This window comes from Oncorhynchus gorbuscha, linkage group LG14 (genome assembly GCF_021184085.1).
Source record: "Oncorhynchus gorbuscha isolate QuinsamMale2020 ecotype Even-year linkage group LG14, OgorEven_v1.0, whole genome shotgun sequence".
In the NCBI taxonomy this organism is placed as follows: Eukaryota; Metazoa; Chordata; class Actinopteri; order Salmoniformes; family Salmonidae; genus Oncorhynchus; species Oncorhynchus gorbuscha.
The window spans coordinates 66,822,267-66,839,766 of NC_060186.1; the positions used below are offsets into that span (position 1 = coordinate 66,822,267).

The window sequence follows — 17,500 nt, forward strand, 5'->3', positions numbered from 1 at the left end:
AATCAGTGGGTTGTATTGAGTAGAAGTTTTTAAATATTTTTATTTAACCAGGTAGGCTAGTTGAGAACAAGTTCTCATTTAAAACTGCGACCTGGCCAAGATGAAGCAAAGCAGTGCGACACAAACAACAGTTACACATGGAATAAACAAAACATACAGTCAATAACACAATAGAAAAAAGTCTATATACACTGTGTGCAAATGGCGTGAGGTAAGGTAATAAATAGGCCATAGTAGCAAGTAATTATAATTTAGCAAATTAACACCGGAGTGATAGATGTGCAGATGATGATGTGCAAGTAGAAATTGCATAGCTATTTGAATATGAATATATTCATATAATATATTGAGTATCACTGCCAGGTTTTTGGTGTAGCACATCCTCAATTGTGATTGTGATGCTTGGCCTGGTATCGTTAGTAAAATGTTGGTGTCGTGAAAACACTAACAGACATTTAACGAAAGTAACAAGCTAGCTAACTTCAGCAAGAGACCACTTGTTTTAAGTTTATGCATTAGCTTGCAACTTACTATCATTAAGATAAAATATTAGCCTAGACAATGACCATACTTGTTTACTAGTAAAAGGTAACTTGCTAGTACTGTAACTATAGGTTGTTAACCCTCATGGACCATGGTTAGAAAGCTGACCAAGTTAGCGGGCTAGCTTAATTAGCACTCGTCATGGCCCATGGCTGCACGGGCTACGACACAGCCTGCCACGGGCTACGACACAGCCTGCCACGGGCTACGACACAGCCTGCAAGTACTCTGTGAAAACATTCATATAATCTGTTACTAGCTACAAATACTTACACGAGTCGGGAGACGAGCTGTTCGTGCCTCAGTCACCTCAGCACAACTTTGCCCTGTAACGCATTACTGCCTGTAAGACTTGATCTGCTGCGAGCCAGCCAGTCTAATGGCAATACAGACGACACAAGACTACATAAACTAAACTTCGGAATGATCAGCTAGCTATATGTGAATCGTCTAGCTAGCTAGCCAGCTAGTTTAAAAGGCAAAAATGACTGATAACCGATGTTATGCAATCTAGATGACGAGCTGTCAATTCTTCGTGGCTAGCTAGTTACCAATTGTTTGTGGCCAGTTAAACCTATTGACTTACTATGGGGTTGCACAATGGGTATTGTAGGCAGGTAAACATGCACAAATGAACACTGTATTTATTAACGTATCAAGATAAAATATTGTAGTCCGGCAACATAAGAGATGTGAATTGGCAAACTGACTTGAGAATGAACTGTTATTTCTTCTCTTCAGCCCAAAATAACGGCTTCCATTGATTTCAATCATTTTTGTTTTTTTTATGTGGTTGCGTCATATTTCTGTGAATACGTTCCGTTGAAGCTTGCAGCGATGCATACTTCGAAATGTTTTCTCCGTGTGAGCAGAGCATGGTAGTATTAATTTTGAGACACCCAAAATGTCAGTTTCCAAAGTGCTGGAGTTGGCCAACCATTGACACATGCTTAGGATAGTTCTTCCAATAGCCCTTATGGTAATAATATGAAGTGCTGTGTCGTGACCTGCCTGTCTGTCTGTCCTTCAGTTTGCAGTGAACATGTTCAGGACATTGCCTCCATCATCCAACCCCACAGGGGCTGAGTTTGACCCAGAGGAGGATGAGCCCACTCTAGAGGCCGCGTGGCCACACCTCCAGGTAAACATGCACAGTCACACATACTGCACAGCCAAGCACATCACGTACCGCACGGCGCCGCAACACACTTGCAGTTGCGCGCACGCACACACGCCACGGTCGTGCGCACCGCGCACAGTCACACAAACAAGCAAATGAACACGCGCACCATTTCATACCACTGATGTGTACACCTCTGCTCTTTCTCCAGCTCGTCTACGAGTTCTTCCTCCGGTTTCTGGAGTCTCCCGACTTTCAACCAAATGTGGCCAAGAAGTATATCGACCAGAAATTTGTAATGCAGGTAGCTAAGCACTGGACCTTTTCTCACTGGAAGTAAATAAACAGAATGTGAGATTGTGAGAAAGTACATGTGATCTAAGGTCACCTGCTGCATTGTCTCCACAGCTATTAGACCTGTTTGACAGTGAAGACCCTAGGGAAAGGGACTTTCTAAAGACCACTCTGCATCGCATCTACGGAAAGTTCCTGGGCCTGAGAGCGTACATCAGGAAACAGATCAATAACATATTCTATAAGTGAGTAAATGGTCATAATACTGTACTATGAAATTGTATTGTCATACACTGAGTGTACAAAACATTAAGAACATCTGCTCTTTCCATGACAGACCGATCAGGTGAATCCAGGTGAAAGCTACAGTACGATCCCTTATTGATGTCACTTGTTAAATCCACTTCAATTCGTGTAGATGAAGGGGAGGAAACCGGTTAAAGAAGGATGTTTAAGCCTTGAGACAGTTGAGACATTCAATGGGCAAGACCAAAGATTTAAGGGCCTTTGAACAGGGAGACACAACATGGCGAATGCCAATGTTTAAATTACCATTTATTGAACTGCTCTGTTCTGCTTTGACATTGTCATCTCTTTCCAGGTTCATTTATGAAACAGAACGTCATAACGGAATAGCAGAGTTATTGGAAATATTAGGAAGGTATGTGGTTCTTTAATCGTTTTTGTGCCTATACTGTTTTGTGTTGATCAGAAGTGTTACATTGCTGATCACAACCTTCAAATCCTTCTGTTTGCAGCATAATCAATGGCTTTGCCTTACCGTTGAAAGAGGAGCACAAGATTTTCCTGTTGAAAGTGTTGCTGCCTTTACACAAAGTCAAATCCCTTAGTGTCTATCACCCACAGGTAGCTATCCCTAACTACCTTTGGTTTCAAACATGTTACTGTTAAAGACCGTGCAGTTAAAGCCTTAGGCCTGCAATACAATAAACCTTTTGATTAGGCCTATATGTGTTATAGGTTATAATAAGCGTTTATTAGTTGTATTAAGCGGTGTCGACATGATGGTTGTAGTTAATCTGCTTTTTTGTTTCTGTGTCTTTTCTAGCTGGCTTATTGTGTGGTGCAGTTTCTAGAGAAGGACAGCACTCTCACAGAACCGGTAAGACATCTTGCTGTTTGCTGGGCAAAAATCACCATTCCCCCATGGAATGCGTGAGATTAGTACTTTGCTCTAATGCTGGCCTAGTGTGACTGTGTGAATCTTCTCCTTAGACAGTGGCCAAAACACACAGCTCTGTGTGACTGGTTAGTTAGACCCACTGCTCTGTGGGAGGGACTGGTTAGTTAGACCCACTGCTCTGTGGGAGGGACTGGTTAGTTAAGTATTAATGTATGACTAATCTTGTAGACTGTGATGGCTCTGTTGAAGTACTGGCCGAAGACGCACAGTCCAAAGGAGGTGATGTTCCTCAATGAGCTGGAGGAAATCCTGGACGTCATCGAACCCTCTGAGTTTGTCAAGGTCATGGAGCCTCTCTTCAGACAGCTGGCCAAGTGTGTGTCCAGCCCTCACTTCCAGGTGTGTTGTTGATCTGGTGGAACTCGTGCAGTGTGTGTTGTGCATATGCGTGTGTTGCTCATGTTCAGGCTTGTGTGTGTGTGTGTGGTTATCTGTGCTATGGTGTGGCCTTACCAGGCATCCCTCTCTCTGTGTGTGTATCAGGTGGCAGAGAGAGCGCTGTACTACTGGAACAATGAGTACATCATGAGTTTGATCAGTGACAATGCTGCCAGGATCCTCCCTATCATGTTCCCCTCGCTCTACCTCAACTCCAAGACCCACTGGAACAAGTGAGTCACTCTGCTAACCTACCACTATGGAGCAGACTCTTTCTCCGTCTCTCTGTTGCTGCCCTGTGAACGAGAAGTAAACATGGGTCCATATGTGTGGTTAATGTGTGTGTGCAGGACGATCCACGGTCTGATATACAACGCCCTGAAGCTCTTCATGGAGATGAACCAGAAGCTGTTTGATGACTGCACACAGCAGTTCAGAACAGAGAAGAACAAGTAAGACTACTTTACCTCTAAACACACACACACTGAATAAAACCTTTGTCATAACTGTTCATTCATTCGCAACGTCCACCCACATAGTTTCATTCTACGTCTGTCTCCACGTAGCAGATTTAATCTTGAAATGGCTCTGAAATGACTGTTCCGCTGTCGTTGCCGGTTCCGCTGTCGTTGCCGGTTCCGCTGTCGTCTGATCTTTGTTCCCGTCTCTCTAAACCTGTCGTTGTGATGTCTGTTCCCCTGTCTCCCTAAACCCGTCATTGTCTGATCTGTTCCCCCGTTGTCGTCTGATCTCTGTTCCACTGTCTCTCTAAACCTGTTTGTGTGTGTGAAGAGAGAAGGCCAAGTGGAAAGAGAGAGAAGAGGCGTGGGTGAAGATTGAGAATCTGGCCAAGTCCAACCCTCAGGTGAGCTCTAAGCATCTTTCCTTGTGTATTTTAATCCAGCCCCGTTGTCTCTTGCTCTCTTAAGCATTTGACATTTTAGTCATTTAGTAGATGCTTTTATCCAGAGCGACTAACAGTAGTGTATGCGTATATGCATGCATACATACACATACATATAGTGGGGAGAACAAGTATTTGATACACTACCAATTTTGCAGGTTTTCCAACTTACAAAGCATTTAGAGGTCTGTAATTTTTATCATAGATTCAGTCCCTTACAGTTGAAGTGTACCTAAAACAAAAATCAAGAAAATCACATTGTATGATTTTTAAGTAATTAATTTGCATTTGTGTGTTTAGTTCCTGGTGTACGTGGACCCGTCAGACCTGGGTAGTCCTATGGAGACAGACGGACCAATGATGGAGGATGTTAACATCTTGAAGAAGACCATAGAGGAAGAAGCCACGCAGGTACTGTGTGTTGGGGGGGGGGGGGGCGGGCGGGCTAGCGTGCTATTCCTCTGACGTCCTCCATGCAGTCAGTGCATTGAATTCGACTGTTCATGTGAAGGTTCAGAGCACAGTCTCCCGAGCTGTTTGAAATGTAGCATCAGAATCTGGTGCTTCCTGTCACACCTTGTTGCAGTTTTAACCCTGGAGTCTAAGCCTGGGTGGGGGGGTGTTCTAAGCTAACATTATGGAATTGTTTAAGATGGTCATACCAAGTATCATGTAGCTATTAGATGTGTAATTTTAAAGGGCCCTGAAGGTAGAGGGTGATATCGACGAATGTGGTGTTTTGAGACTCTGCTCATGCAAAAACATCTCTAACTTCAACAGTCAGATGTTGATGGGGATTTTGTATTATTATGTTCATTAGATTCCCGCTGGGGTGCAGAAATTGTAGGCTAAGGGTTAAGAGGGGTGGAGACAGACGTGTAGGAACAGGAGTAGTGCAGCATGGGTAGGAGTAGAAGTACGCCATTCACAGCCCTCTCCTTGCCTACTGCCCAGGCTGTCATAAATGGCACCATATCCCCTATATAGTGCGCTACTTTCAACAGAGCCCTATGGGCCCTGGTAAAAAGTAGTGCACTACATAGGGAATAGGGTGCCATTTGGAATGTAATGTAGGTTGGAGAGGGTCGGGGAAGAGGGCTGTGAGTGATGTACTTATTGGCAGAATCATATCTATAGGCAGGCTCACATTTCTAAGGCAGGGGAGAGCTGACGGTAATGTATACTATAGTATACACTTCATACAGGACTACTACATATCTAGGACATGATGGATTGGGCTGAGTTGGGTATACAAGTTGAGATCTAGTCGAGACGTGATAGACCTAGTTAAACGTGCTATTTGAATTCTAGCAGCACTGAGGACTATCAAGGACTAGAGAAGGTTTGTTTAGGTTGATGGACTCTGGATGTGTAACTGTTCCCCCGTCTCTTGAAGAGGATGTGTGATCAGTCTAATGCTTCCATAAGACCAGGCACTACTTCTAGCAATCAAACAATTGGAGGTCATTCATTATCAAAGGTGGGAGTGAGAAACAAGGATGCACCATAGTGCCCTCAAAGCTCACCACTAAGCTTAGGACCCTGGGACTAAACACCTCCCTCTGCAACTGGATCCTGTACTTCCTGACGGGCCGCCCCCAGGTGGTGAGGGTAGACAACAACACAACATCCCCACATCTGCCGCGCTGATCCTCAACATGGGGGGCCCCTCAGTGGTGCGTGCTTAGTCCCTTCCTGTACTCCCTGTTCACCCACAACTGCGTGGTCAAGCATGACTCCAACACAATCATTAATCAATCAGATGTATTTATGAAGCCCTTTTTACATCAGCAGATGTCACAATGTGCTGTAAAGAAACCCAGCCTATAACCTCAAACAGCAAGAAATGCAGATGTAGAAGCACGGTGGCTAGGAAAAACTCCCTAGAAAGGCACAGCGGTCGTAGGACTGATCACTGACAACAATGAGACAGCCTATAGGGAGGAGGTCAGAGACCTTGACAGTGTGGTGCCAAGACAACAACCTCTACCTCAATGTTAGCAAGACAAATGAGCTGATCGTTAGCTACAGGAAAAGGAGGGCTGAACAGGCCCCCATTAAACATTGACGGGGCTGTCGTGTAGTGGGTCAGGAGTTAGTTTGAAGTTGCTTGGTGTACACATCACCAACAAACTATCATGGTCTAAACACAGCAAGACAATGTTCTCTCTTCTACTGCATAGCAAGTGGTACCAGAGCGCCAAGTCTAGGTCTAAAATGCTCCATTAGACTGCTTAACACATAATCAAATGGCCACCCGGACTACTTACACTGACCCCCCCCCCTTATTTTTACACTGCTACTCGTTGTTTATTATCTATGCACAGTCAGTTTACCCCTACCTATGTACAAATTACCTCGACTAACCTGTACCCCCACACATTAACTTGGTACCCCCTGTATATACAGTGCCTTGCGAAAGTATTCGGCCCCCTTGAACTTTGTGACCTTTTGCCACATTTCAGGCTTCAAACATAAAGATATAAAACTGTATTTTTTTGTGAAGAATCAACAACAAGTGGGACACAATCATGAATTGGAACAACATTTATTGGATATTTCAAACTTTTTAACAAATCAAAAACTGAAAAATTGGGCGTGCATAATTATTCAGCCCCTTTACTTTCAGTGCAGCAAACTCTCTCCAGAAGTTCAGTGAGGATCTCTGAATGATCCAATGTTGACCTAAATGACTAATGATGATAAATATTTGTAAGTCGCTCTGGATAAGAGCGTCTGCTAAATGACTTAAATGTAATGTAAAAATACAATCCACCTGTGTGTAATCAAGTCTCCATATAAATGCACCTGCACTGTGATAGTCTCAGAGGTCCGTTAAAAGCGCAGAGAGCATCATGAAGAACGAGGAACACACCAGGCAGGTCCGCGATACTGTTGTGAAGAAGTTTAAAGCCGGATTTGGATACACAAAGATTTCCCAAGCTTTAAACATCCCAAGGAGCACTGTGCAAGCGATAATATTGAAATGGAAGGAGTATCAGACCACTGCAAATCTACCAAGACCTGGCCGTCCCTCTAAACTTTCAGCTCATACAAGGAGAAGACTGATCAGAGATGCAGCCAAGAGGCCCATGATCACTCTAGATGAACTGCAGAGATCTACAGCTGAGGTGGGACACTCTGTCCATAGGACAACAATCAGTCGTATATTGCACAAATCTGGCCTTTATGGAAGAGTGGCAAGAAGAAAGCCATTTCTTAAAGATATCCATAAAAAGTGTTGTTTAAAGTTTGCCACAAGCCACCTGGGAGACACACCAAACATGTGGAAGAAGGTGCTTTGGTCAGATGAAACCAAAATTGAACTTTTTGGCAACAATGCAAGACGTTATGTTTGGCGTAAAAGCAACACAGCTCATCACCCTGAACACACCATCCCTACTGTCAAACATGGTGGTGGCAGCATCATGGTTTGGGCCTGCTTTTCTTCAGCAGGGACAGGGAAGATGGTTAAAATTGATGGGAAGATGGATGGAGCCAAATACAGGACCATTCTGGAAGAAAGCCTGATGGAGTCTGCAAAAGACCTGAGACTGGGACGGAGATTTGTCTTCCAACAAGACAATGATCCAAAACATAAAGCAAAATCTACAATGGAATGGTTCAAAAATAAACATATCCAGGTGTTAGAATGGCCAAGTCAAAGTCCAGACCTGAATCCAATTGAGAATCTGTGGAAAGAACTGAAAACTGCTGTTCACAAATGCTCTCCATCCAACCTCACTGAGCTCGAGCTGTTTTGCAAGGAGGAATGGGAAAAAAATTCAGTCTCTCAATGTGCAAAACTGATAGAGACATACCCCAATTGACTTACAGCTGTAATCGCAGCAAAAGGTGGCGCTACAAAGTATTAACTTAAGGGGGCTGAATAATTTTGCACGCCCAATTTTTCAGTTTTTGATTTGTTAAAAAAGTTTGAAATATCCAATAAATGTCGTTCCACTTCATGATTCTGTCCCACTTGTTGTTGATTCTTCACAAAAAAAAATAGTTTTATATCTTTGTTTGAAGCCTGAAATATGGCAAAAGGTCGCAAAGTTCAAGGGGGCCGAATACTTTCGTAAGGCACTGTAGGTTTGTTATTATGTTATTGTAACTTTAATTTAAATATAGTTTAAATATATTTAATGTATTTATTTATTTTTTCTTAAACCAACAATGCAGTTCAAGAAATAAAGTTAAGGGCTTGTAAGTAAGCATTTCACGGTAAGGTCAACCTACACCTGTTGTATTCGGAGCATGTGATAAATTAAATGTGGTTTAGCTACTGAGCTGGGATCTTTAATGGTGAAACATTTACGTCCGTCTGGGAAATTACAACTAACAAAGAACCATTTTTTTCCTCTCTCACTGCATGTGCAATATAACAGCATAATAAGTGATGCATCTTATTTTCCCTAAATTGCACCTCACATCCACAAAGCAACACAGTCGTGATGCTTCCCCGAACTCTGAATTCAACTGTCGGTGACTAAAGAGTCCGACGTTTATGCGAATTAGCAGCAGCTTAATAACAATCAGGGACGGGAGGATCTAGCTTGCTTAGACACCACGCTGAATAGGCTAACAGCCAGCGCAACCTCGTACATGCTATTTGGAGAATACATCCACATAGGATGATCTCCGTGATTCCTTACTACTTTGTAGATTTTGGTTTGACTGTTCTATAACTGTTCTCCCTCTCCCCCGAAAGCTCCAGAGGAACGAGCGTAAGGAGCGTCCGCTGGTCAGGAGGAAGTCTGAGCTGCCTCAGGACATCTCCACCGTCAAGGCCCTGGAGACGCACCGGAGGGCCAATGATATGGTCACACCACACGACGGACACTAAAGACACACGCACGTACACGAACAAACACGTACACGAACAAACACGTACAGTCAGTCTCTCTCTCTCTGACACACACATACGCACGCACACATACAGACAGTTGCACATACAGACGTACAGGCAGTCTCTCTCTCACACACACACACACACACACACACACGCACACACACAGTCGCACACACACAAACACACACACAGACAGTCGCACAGTCAGACACCACATACTGACAGACAGACAGTCACACAGTCAGACACCACATACTGACAGACAGACCAGCCCCGGGGGGCCCAGAACAGTCCAGCACAGACAAGGTCCAGAATAGAACAAAACAGAATGGCCTGGCTGAAAGAAGCTGCAGCTCAAACAACTCCACCAGTCCAACTCTGAAGTGTTCCCCAGTTCGCTACAGCCCTGCCCAGAGATGTCAATGGCACAGGGCTGTATGGCATGACCACGAAACATGACATTGTTGCCCACCCTCCCTCTCTCTGTCTTGTAAAAGCAGTGCTGTCCCCTTGTGGTCATTTTTCTCAAGTCTTCTGTTATTGTTTTAATTTGTTGGATTCTTTCTGTTTTTCTCTCATCCTCATTCTAGATGTCATGTGCACTGGCAATATGATTGGCAGACACATGTATTATAGATGCATACTGTACGTAATGGGTGAAGGAAGAAGCAGTTTAGTCTCCTCTCTCGCTCTCTCAGCATAGAGAGCAAAGCACAGTCCTTCTCTCTCATGTTTATTCTTTGTTGCCTAGTTACTGCTGCTATTGCCATAAGCGTAATATTTTTATTTTGTTTTGCTAGGATTGATTTGATGGGAGGGGAATTATTGGGGACCGCCAAGAGACGTAATAAAGTTGTGGCTCTAAATGTGCTTCGCTTAGTGAAAGGGGGATTCTTCTGTCCACTGGACATCAGCTGGTCTGTACAGACTTAGTTTGGTTCCAACCTCACGCTTGCTTTTTCTTGCTTTTTAAAAAACTTATCCACCCTTTCTTAGCTGTATGATATTGTAGGCAATAAGTTGCAGTGTGTTTGGTTGGTTTCGAACAATGGTTAATGGTTTTCTAAGACTGAGGGCACAGCACATCAATTGTTTTCTGGATCCATTGGAGTTTACTGTCCATGTGAACACGTCAATCCCATTCCCTATCGGTCTGTTCGTGTCTTCATTCGTAATCAGTATTGATCAAGACATCAAAGTCATGTTAGTGTTGTGAAAGCTGAGGTCTGTGTTCTAGTTCAGTGTTTACAGACTCCCATTGAGCTGTAGTGTGGGAGGAGCTGTACTGGGCTACACACAGAGGAATACCTGCTCCTCACTGCTCTCTACTCTTCATAACCAAGACCCCTCTCTTTCTGATGTTGCTTTTATACCTTGGTAACTAAGTAGCCTAGTTCAGTCACATAAGATCATTCTGTCTGTAGTCAGTCAAAATTCATCACAAGCCTTTCCTTTCATAGTGCCTTTATTGTACAAGTGGCTAAACTGAGGGTAGAATAGCAGTGTTATGTGAATGCAGAACCATGTTCAATTTAGCATTAGCTTCCCAACAGACCACAGAGACGCACGTTGAAACACAATGACACTCACACCTACCCACAGAGTATGTAGGGCCATGTTTAGTGTAAAACGCATACAAGTTGTTTTTGTTAAATCTACAAAGCAGATCAATGATTGTGGTCAAGCTAGAGAGGAGTGGGTAAGCCCCAAAGACTTAAGATAGAAGCACTTCCTGATAAAACTTGAAGAATAAAAACCCAAGATCCAAAATGAATGAATCATTCGTGCTGTCTGATCTGTTTAGTTACGTCAGTTCCTCTGTGTGCCTGATGAAAAACGTGTAGAGAAGGATGCTTCTCATTCAACCTGATCTTATTACCCCTCGCCCTGTTCCATTTAGGATGTCCCCCAAATGGCACCTTATTCCCCTATGGACCGTGATCGAAAGAAGTGCACTATATAGGAAATAGTGTGCCATTTTAAGATGCACCATTGTTTGAGTCCCCAGACAGACATGCACTCTGGCTGTATCCCTGTAGAGAAGCTCTGTGTGTGTGAGACACTATTTCTGGATGTGTGCAGGGTCTTTTCCATTGCCTGCAAAAACTCTGATGTTCAGATTGAATGTGCAAATTGTAAATATATTACTATCACGATATTTCACTGTCTCTTTCTAGATTATTTTCTTTGTCTTAAAGAATATCATTCACCATAAATGTATGCCACCCCCCAACTATTTTGCTGTAAAATTACTAAAAGGAGATATAGAGTGCTTTTATAGATGGAACAAAAAAACTGCATGGCACCAGGGTTTTGGGTCAATTTAAGGAAGTAATCTGAAATACAAATGTTCCTCATTGCTTCAGAGAGGATAATTGGAATTTCAGTTGACTGAATGTGAATGGATCCCTGGCTGTTCCCAGTGTCCTGAGAGCAGAGAGGACTCTGTTGGTGACTGTTGTTCTTCATCAAATTGCTTTAATATTGTAGCCTCTGTGGCGCTCTCTATTTTACATACAGTGCATTTGGAAAGTATTCAGACCCCTTGACTTTATCCACATTTTGTTACGTTACAGCCTAATTCTAAAATGTATTAAGTTGTTTTCCCCCTTATCAATCTAATCACAATACCCCATAATGACAAAGCAGATTTTTTTTTTTTTTGTATTTTTAATTTGGGCAAATTTTATATTTAAATGATTATTATTGTTTTTTTTTTTTTAAATCTAGCACATTTACATAAGTACTAAGACCCTTTACTCAGTACTTTGTTGAAGCACCTTTAGCAGTGATTACAGCCTTCAGTCTTCTTGGGTATGATGCTACCAGCCTGGAACACCTGTATTTGGGGAGTTTCTCCCATTCCTCTCTGCAGATCCTCTCAAGCTCTGTCAGGTTGGATGGGGAGCATTGCTGCACAGCTATATTCAGGTCTCCCCAGAGATGTTCGATTGGGTTCAAGTCCAGGCTCTAGTTGGGCCAATCAAGGCCATTGAAACTTGTCCCGAAGCCACTCCTGCATTGTTTTGTCTGTGTGCTTAGGGTCGTTGTCCTGCTGAAATGAGAATCTTTGCCCCAGTCTGAGGTCCTGAGTGTGATGAAAACCTGTTCCAGGAATGGTCTCGCTGAACTTTTCTCTGTTCATCTTTGCCTCAATACTGACTAGTCTCCCAGTCCCTGCTGCTGAAAAACATCCCCACAGCATGATGCCACCACCACCATGCTTCCATGTAGGGATGGGGCCAGGTTTCTTCCAGATGCTTGGTATTCTGTCCAAAGAGGTTGATCTTTGTTTCATCCGAGCAGAGAATCTTCTTTGTCATGGTCTGAGAGTCTTTAGTTGCTTTATGGCAAACTCCAAGCAGGCTGTCGTGCCTTTTTACTGAGGAGTGGCTTTCTTCTGGCAACTCTACCATAAAGGTCTGATTCGTAGAGTTCTGCAGAGATTGTTGTCCTTCTGGAAGGTTCTCCCATCTCCACAGAGGAACTCTGGAGCTCTGTCAGTGACCATTGGGCTCTTGGTCACATCCCTGACCAAGGCCCTTCTCCCCAGACCGCTGAGCGGCAGGCTCTAGGAAGGATCTTGGTGGTTCCAAACTTCCTCTAAGAATGGAGCCCACTGTGTTCTTGGGGACCTTCAATGCTGCAGAAATGTTTTGGTGCCCTTCCCCAGATCTGTGCCTCGACACTCCTGTCTCGGAACCTCTACGGACAATTCCTTTGACCACATGGCTTGGTTTTTGCTCTGACATGCACTGCCAACTGTGGGACCTTATCTAGACAGGTGTGTGCCTTTCCAAATCATGTCCAATCAATTGAATTTACCACAGATGTTTCTTCAACTTGGTTGGAGTCCATCTCAAGGATGGTCCATGGAAACAGCATTCACCTGAGCTCAATGTTAAGTCTCATAGAAAAGGGTCTGAATACTTATGTAAATAAGGTATTTCTGTTTTTTTTTTTATAAATTGGCAAACTTTTTTTTAAAAACGGGTTTCCCTTTTGTCATTGTGGGGTTCTGTGTAGATCGCTCACTAGTTTTTTTTCTCTGTCCATTTTAGAATACAGCTAAAGTAACAATGTGGGAAAAGTCAAGGGTTCTGAATACTTACAGTGCGAAGGCACTGTATGGTTTTGTTTATTTTGAAAATAATGATTCTGTGTCTTTTGGTATACACCCTGTATGATAATTGGCCTCATCTAATATTGTACATATAAGGTACTTTTATTTTGTTATAGCTACTACATGGTAGATGTAATATTTTGTACAGAATGTCCCCTGTGTACAGAAAACAACGGTTATTAACTACCACAGTTGATGTGGCACAGACTTCAACACGTGACCTATATGCATTTAGAACAGTTTTGAATTTGGATTCTATTTTTTTTATCGATTTGTAATCCAAGATTTTCTTTGTTTAAGCATTGTAAAGTATGTGATGAGTTCCTACATACATCTGCATTGTGTGCTTTTATCCAAATTTTCCAGTGGTGTACATCTAGCTGTATATGGTAAATAAAGAGAACATGTGAGTTTTATATTTTCATCCTAGAACAGGCATAGTGCTTTCATGATTTGCCGCTTAATTCCTCATTCACTACCCTTGGAAGCCTGTGACACGATTTGGAAGGATGGCCATGTGAGACTACTCCTTGACGAACTACATCCCCTATCCTTATTTAGTTCTGTGTCCATATATACGGATGATCACTTATCAATGTTTCCACCTCATCTCCGTCACGCAGAATCTGGAGATTGCCTTTGACTAGAATATTATATCTCCACACAACACCCAGAGAGAATATGTACATTTAGAAGCCTGTTTTTCATCTTTAATACAGAAGGCATACACTGACTCATATCAGAAAACATTTTATAGCAGTGCTGTCTATCGGAGAGTAAAACTATAAAAATACAATTGTGCACTAATTATGCTCTCAAACATTTAAATGACTTATGCTTTATGCAAACAATACCGATTTACATTAACGCCTGAGCTGTTTTATTGACTGTTCCAATATCTAGCATACAATGAACCTATTGTTAATATTATTTTGTAAGTCTGCAGGTATAATGCATAACAATGGGTTTCAGGCGGTTGGTTACCAAATTTAACTAGGTGGAATTCTACACATTTTCCGGAAATAAAATGTTAGATTTAAAGCATTTTTTTTTTTCATTTCTACATGGCTAATTTGATTTATTTTACCAGTAGTTACAGGGGAGAATGGGCCAATTGTAAACTGGGGATTATTAGGTGACCGTGATGGTTTGAGGACAAGATTGGGAATTTAGCCAGGACACCAGGGTTGAACACCCCTATGATAAGTGCCATGGGATCTTTAATGACTTCAGAGAGCCAGGACACCCATTTAACATCCCATCTGAAGGACGGCATCCTACACAGGGCAGTGTCCCCAATCACTGCCCTGGGCATTGAGTTATTTTTTTCGACCAGAGGAAAGAGTGCCTCCTACTGGCCCTCCAACACCACTTCCAGCAGCATCTGGTCTCCCATCCAGGAACTGACCAGTACCGACCCTGCTTAGCTTCAGAAGCAAGCCAGCAGTGGTATGCTGCTGGCATTAATTATGCCATCTGTGACACAAACACAATCAATGGTGGCCACATGCCATAACAAATACTCCTGAATAGCTAGGTTTCCATCCAATTGGTGACTGATTTTTAACATTAATATTCTAAAATATATATTTTTTAAGTGCATTTTCTCACCAGATAAAAGGCTGTGTGAGATGACATAGTTCACATAAAAATACCCTTTTCGGTTAAATTCTCATTTACCTAATTAACTGCATGCTTTCCTGACGAGTCGTAGTGGGAGGTTTACTTCAATATGATGGTTCTTATATCAATATTTGCACATAAGCGTTTCCACTGACATTTCTCACCTAATTTTACCGACACAGAGTATTTAGTTTTGTCGACATTTGGAAAGTTTAACGAAAAATATAATTTTTCCACCAGGCCTGTCATGATTTATTTTTTATCCCACATGCATTTTTGACAGCAGCATATCCCTCTGCTGGTTTACCTCTGAAGCTAAGCAGGGTTGGTCGTGGTCCGTCCATGGATGGAAGACCAAATGCTGCTGGTAGTGGTTTTGGATGACCAGTAGGAGGCACCCTTTCCTCTGGTCTAAATGAAAATATCCCAATGCTGCAGGGTAGTGATTGGGAACATTGACCTGTGTTGGGGACATTAAAACAGTTGTCCTAACTCTGTGGTCACTAAGAGTATGGTTGTTAACCCTGGTGTCCTGGATAAATTCCCAATATGTCCCTCATACCACCATGGCCACCTAATCATCCCCAGCTTCCAATTGGCTCATTCATTTCCCCAGGTTGTTGCTGTAAAATACAAAAAGTACTTTACTCTCTTAAGGTTGGATGGAAACCTGTTTTAATGCCTATTTTTGTACATTTTAGATTCTCCCTGACTGTCTAGCTTTTATTTGGATAATTGTTAGTTTTCAAAGGTGACCTTACAATTTAAAATATTTTCTACATATCTGATTTTTGTTTTAAGTTTACATTGATAAAATGTTCTCATCCTGAAAATAATTTTATAAAAATGAAAAAAGAAAGCAATTTAATAGTTTTGAAATGGGCTTCCCGGGAAAAAAAAAACAAAGTTAGGTAGAACACCCAATAAACCTGATGATGCAGTCATAATGCATTGTAGGACTTTTTGAGCATGTATGACCTCTTTATGTTTTGTCTCATTGTCATGCATACTGGTGTGCTAATGAGTATATTGGAACTTTGGTTTCCTGTCTTAAAAAAAAAAATGAGTTACACCAACTATGATGTCTGAAAGGAAGGAAGCAACAAGCATTTTCCAAGCATTGAAACCGGGGCCCAGTATCAACTAGAGCATCCTATTGTTACCGTCTGCTACCATCTTGTGGTTTAAAATGGTCACTTTATTCACACAGCACCAGAAATCACATACAAGTAACAAGGAATCTTTCGATCATAGTGAACCAGACATTCTGAAGAGATTTGCTAGACGGGCCAGTTGCATGAAACTAATTCAATGGAGCAGATGGGGGCTTGTCATTGCTTAGAAACACTATACTCATTTTAGTTTGCCTGTTGCGTAAATGGGACAGCCAACAGACTGGGTGCTTAGTTTACACATTTGAACCAGACCAGGGTCAAATTCATATGTCAAATACTCCAATGTTGAGATTAGTCCAGAGTCTGTTCACTGACACAATGGGGAATAGTTCTCTTCAAATACATCTTTTATTTGTCACATGTGCCGAATACAACAGGTGTAGAACTTACTGTGAAATGGTTACCTTACAAACCCTTAACCAACAATGCAGTTTTAAGAAAATATAGTTAAGAAAATATTTACAAAATAATCTAAAGTAAAATACATTATTTAATAATAAATAAATAACAAAAATATACAGGGGGCCCCGATACCGAGTCAATGTAAGTATATGTAAATAGTCCGGGTGGCCATTTGATTAATTGTTCATTGTTCAGGAGTCTTATGGCTTGGGGGTAGAAGCTGTTTAGGAGCCTTTTGGACCTAGACTTGGCGTTCCGGTACCGCTTGTCGTGGGGTAGCAGAAAGAACAGTCTATGACTTGGGTGACTAGAGACCTTGATTATTTTTTGTCCTTCCTCTGACACCGCCTAGTGTATAGGTATTGGATGGCAGGAAGCTTGGCCCCAGTGATGTACTGGGCCGTACTCACCAACCACTGTAATGCCTTGTGGTCGGATGCCGAGCAGTTGCCATGCCAGGCGGTGATGCAACCGGTCAGGATGCTCTCGAACCTTTTGAGGATCTGGGGACCCATGACAAATCTTTTCAGTCTCCTGAGGGGGAATAGTTGTTGTCGTGCCCTCTTCACTACTTTCTTGGTGTTTGGACCATGATAGTTTGTTGGTGATGTGGACACCAAGGAACTTGAAGCTCTTAACCTGCTCCACTACAGCCCTGTTGATGTGATTGGGGCCGTATTTGGCCCTCTTTTTCCTTGTAGTCCACGATCATCTCCTTTTGTCTTGCTCACGTTGAGGGAGAGGTTGTTGTCCAGGTCTCTGACCTCCTCCCTATAGGCTCTCTCATTGTAGTTGGTGATCAGGCCACTGTTGTCGTCAGCAAACTTAATGATGGTGTTAATCGTGCTTGGCCACGAAGTCGTGGATGAACGGGGAGTA

At 42.5% G+C, this 17,500-nt stretch overlaps 1 protein-coding gene across 5 annotated transcripts in view; it reads left to right on the forward strand.

Moving 5' to 3' along the window:
* LOC123995312 (serine/threonine-protein phosphatase 2A 56 kDa regulatory subunit gamma isoform-like) overlaps window positions 1-11,456 on the forward strand; it is a 122,665-nt gene extending 111,209 nt beyond the window's left edge. For 3 of the 5 annotated variants that reach the window (XM_046298835.1, XM_046298834.1, XM_046298838.1), the window contains 12 exons: window positions 1,574-1,684; window positions 1,875-1,967; window positions 2,072-2,202; window positions 2,559-2,618; window positions 2,716-2,824; window positions 3,027-3,080; window positions 3,330-3,500; window positions 3,645-3,772; window positions 3,890-3,991; window positions 4,332-4,404; window positions 4,744-4,854; window positions 9,158-11,456. In XM_046298835.1, the coding sequence (XP_046154791.1) occupies window positions 1,574-1,684; window positions 1,875-1,967; window positions 2,072-2,202; window positions 2,559-2,618; window positions 2,716-2,824; window positions 3,027-3,080; window positions 3,330-3,500; window positions 3,645-3,772; window positions 3,890-3,991; window positions 4,332-4,404; window positions 4,744-4,854; window positions 9,158-9,292 (1,278 nt within the window). In that variant the 3' untranslated portion in view covers window positions 9,293-11,456. Of the gene's footprint in view, window positions 1-1,573; window positions 1,685-1,874; window positions 1,968-2,071; window positions 2,203-2,558; window positions 2,619-2,715; window positions 2,825-3,026; window positions 3,081-3,329; window positions 3,501-3,644; window positions 3,773-3,889; window positions 3,992-4,331; window positions 4,405-4,743; window positions 4,855-8,628 lie in introns of all 5 variants that reach the window. The other 2 variants (XM_046298837.1, XM_046298836.1) reach the window with 2 other exon arrangements.
* Window positions 11,457-17,500: the final 6,044 nt, after the last annotated feature.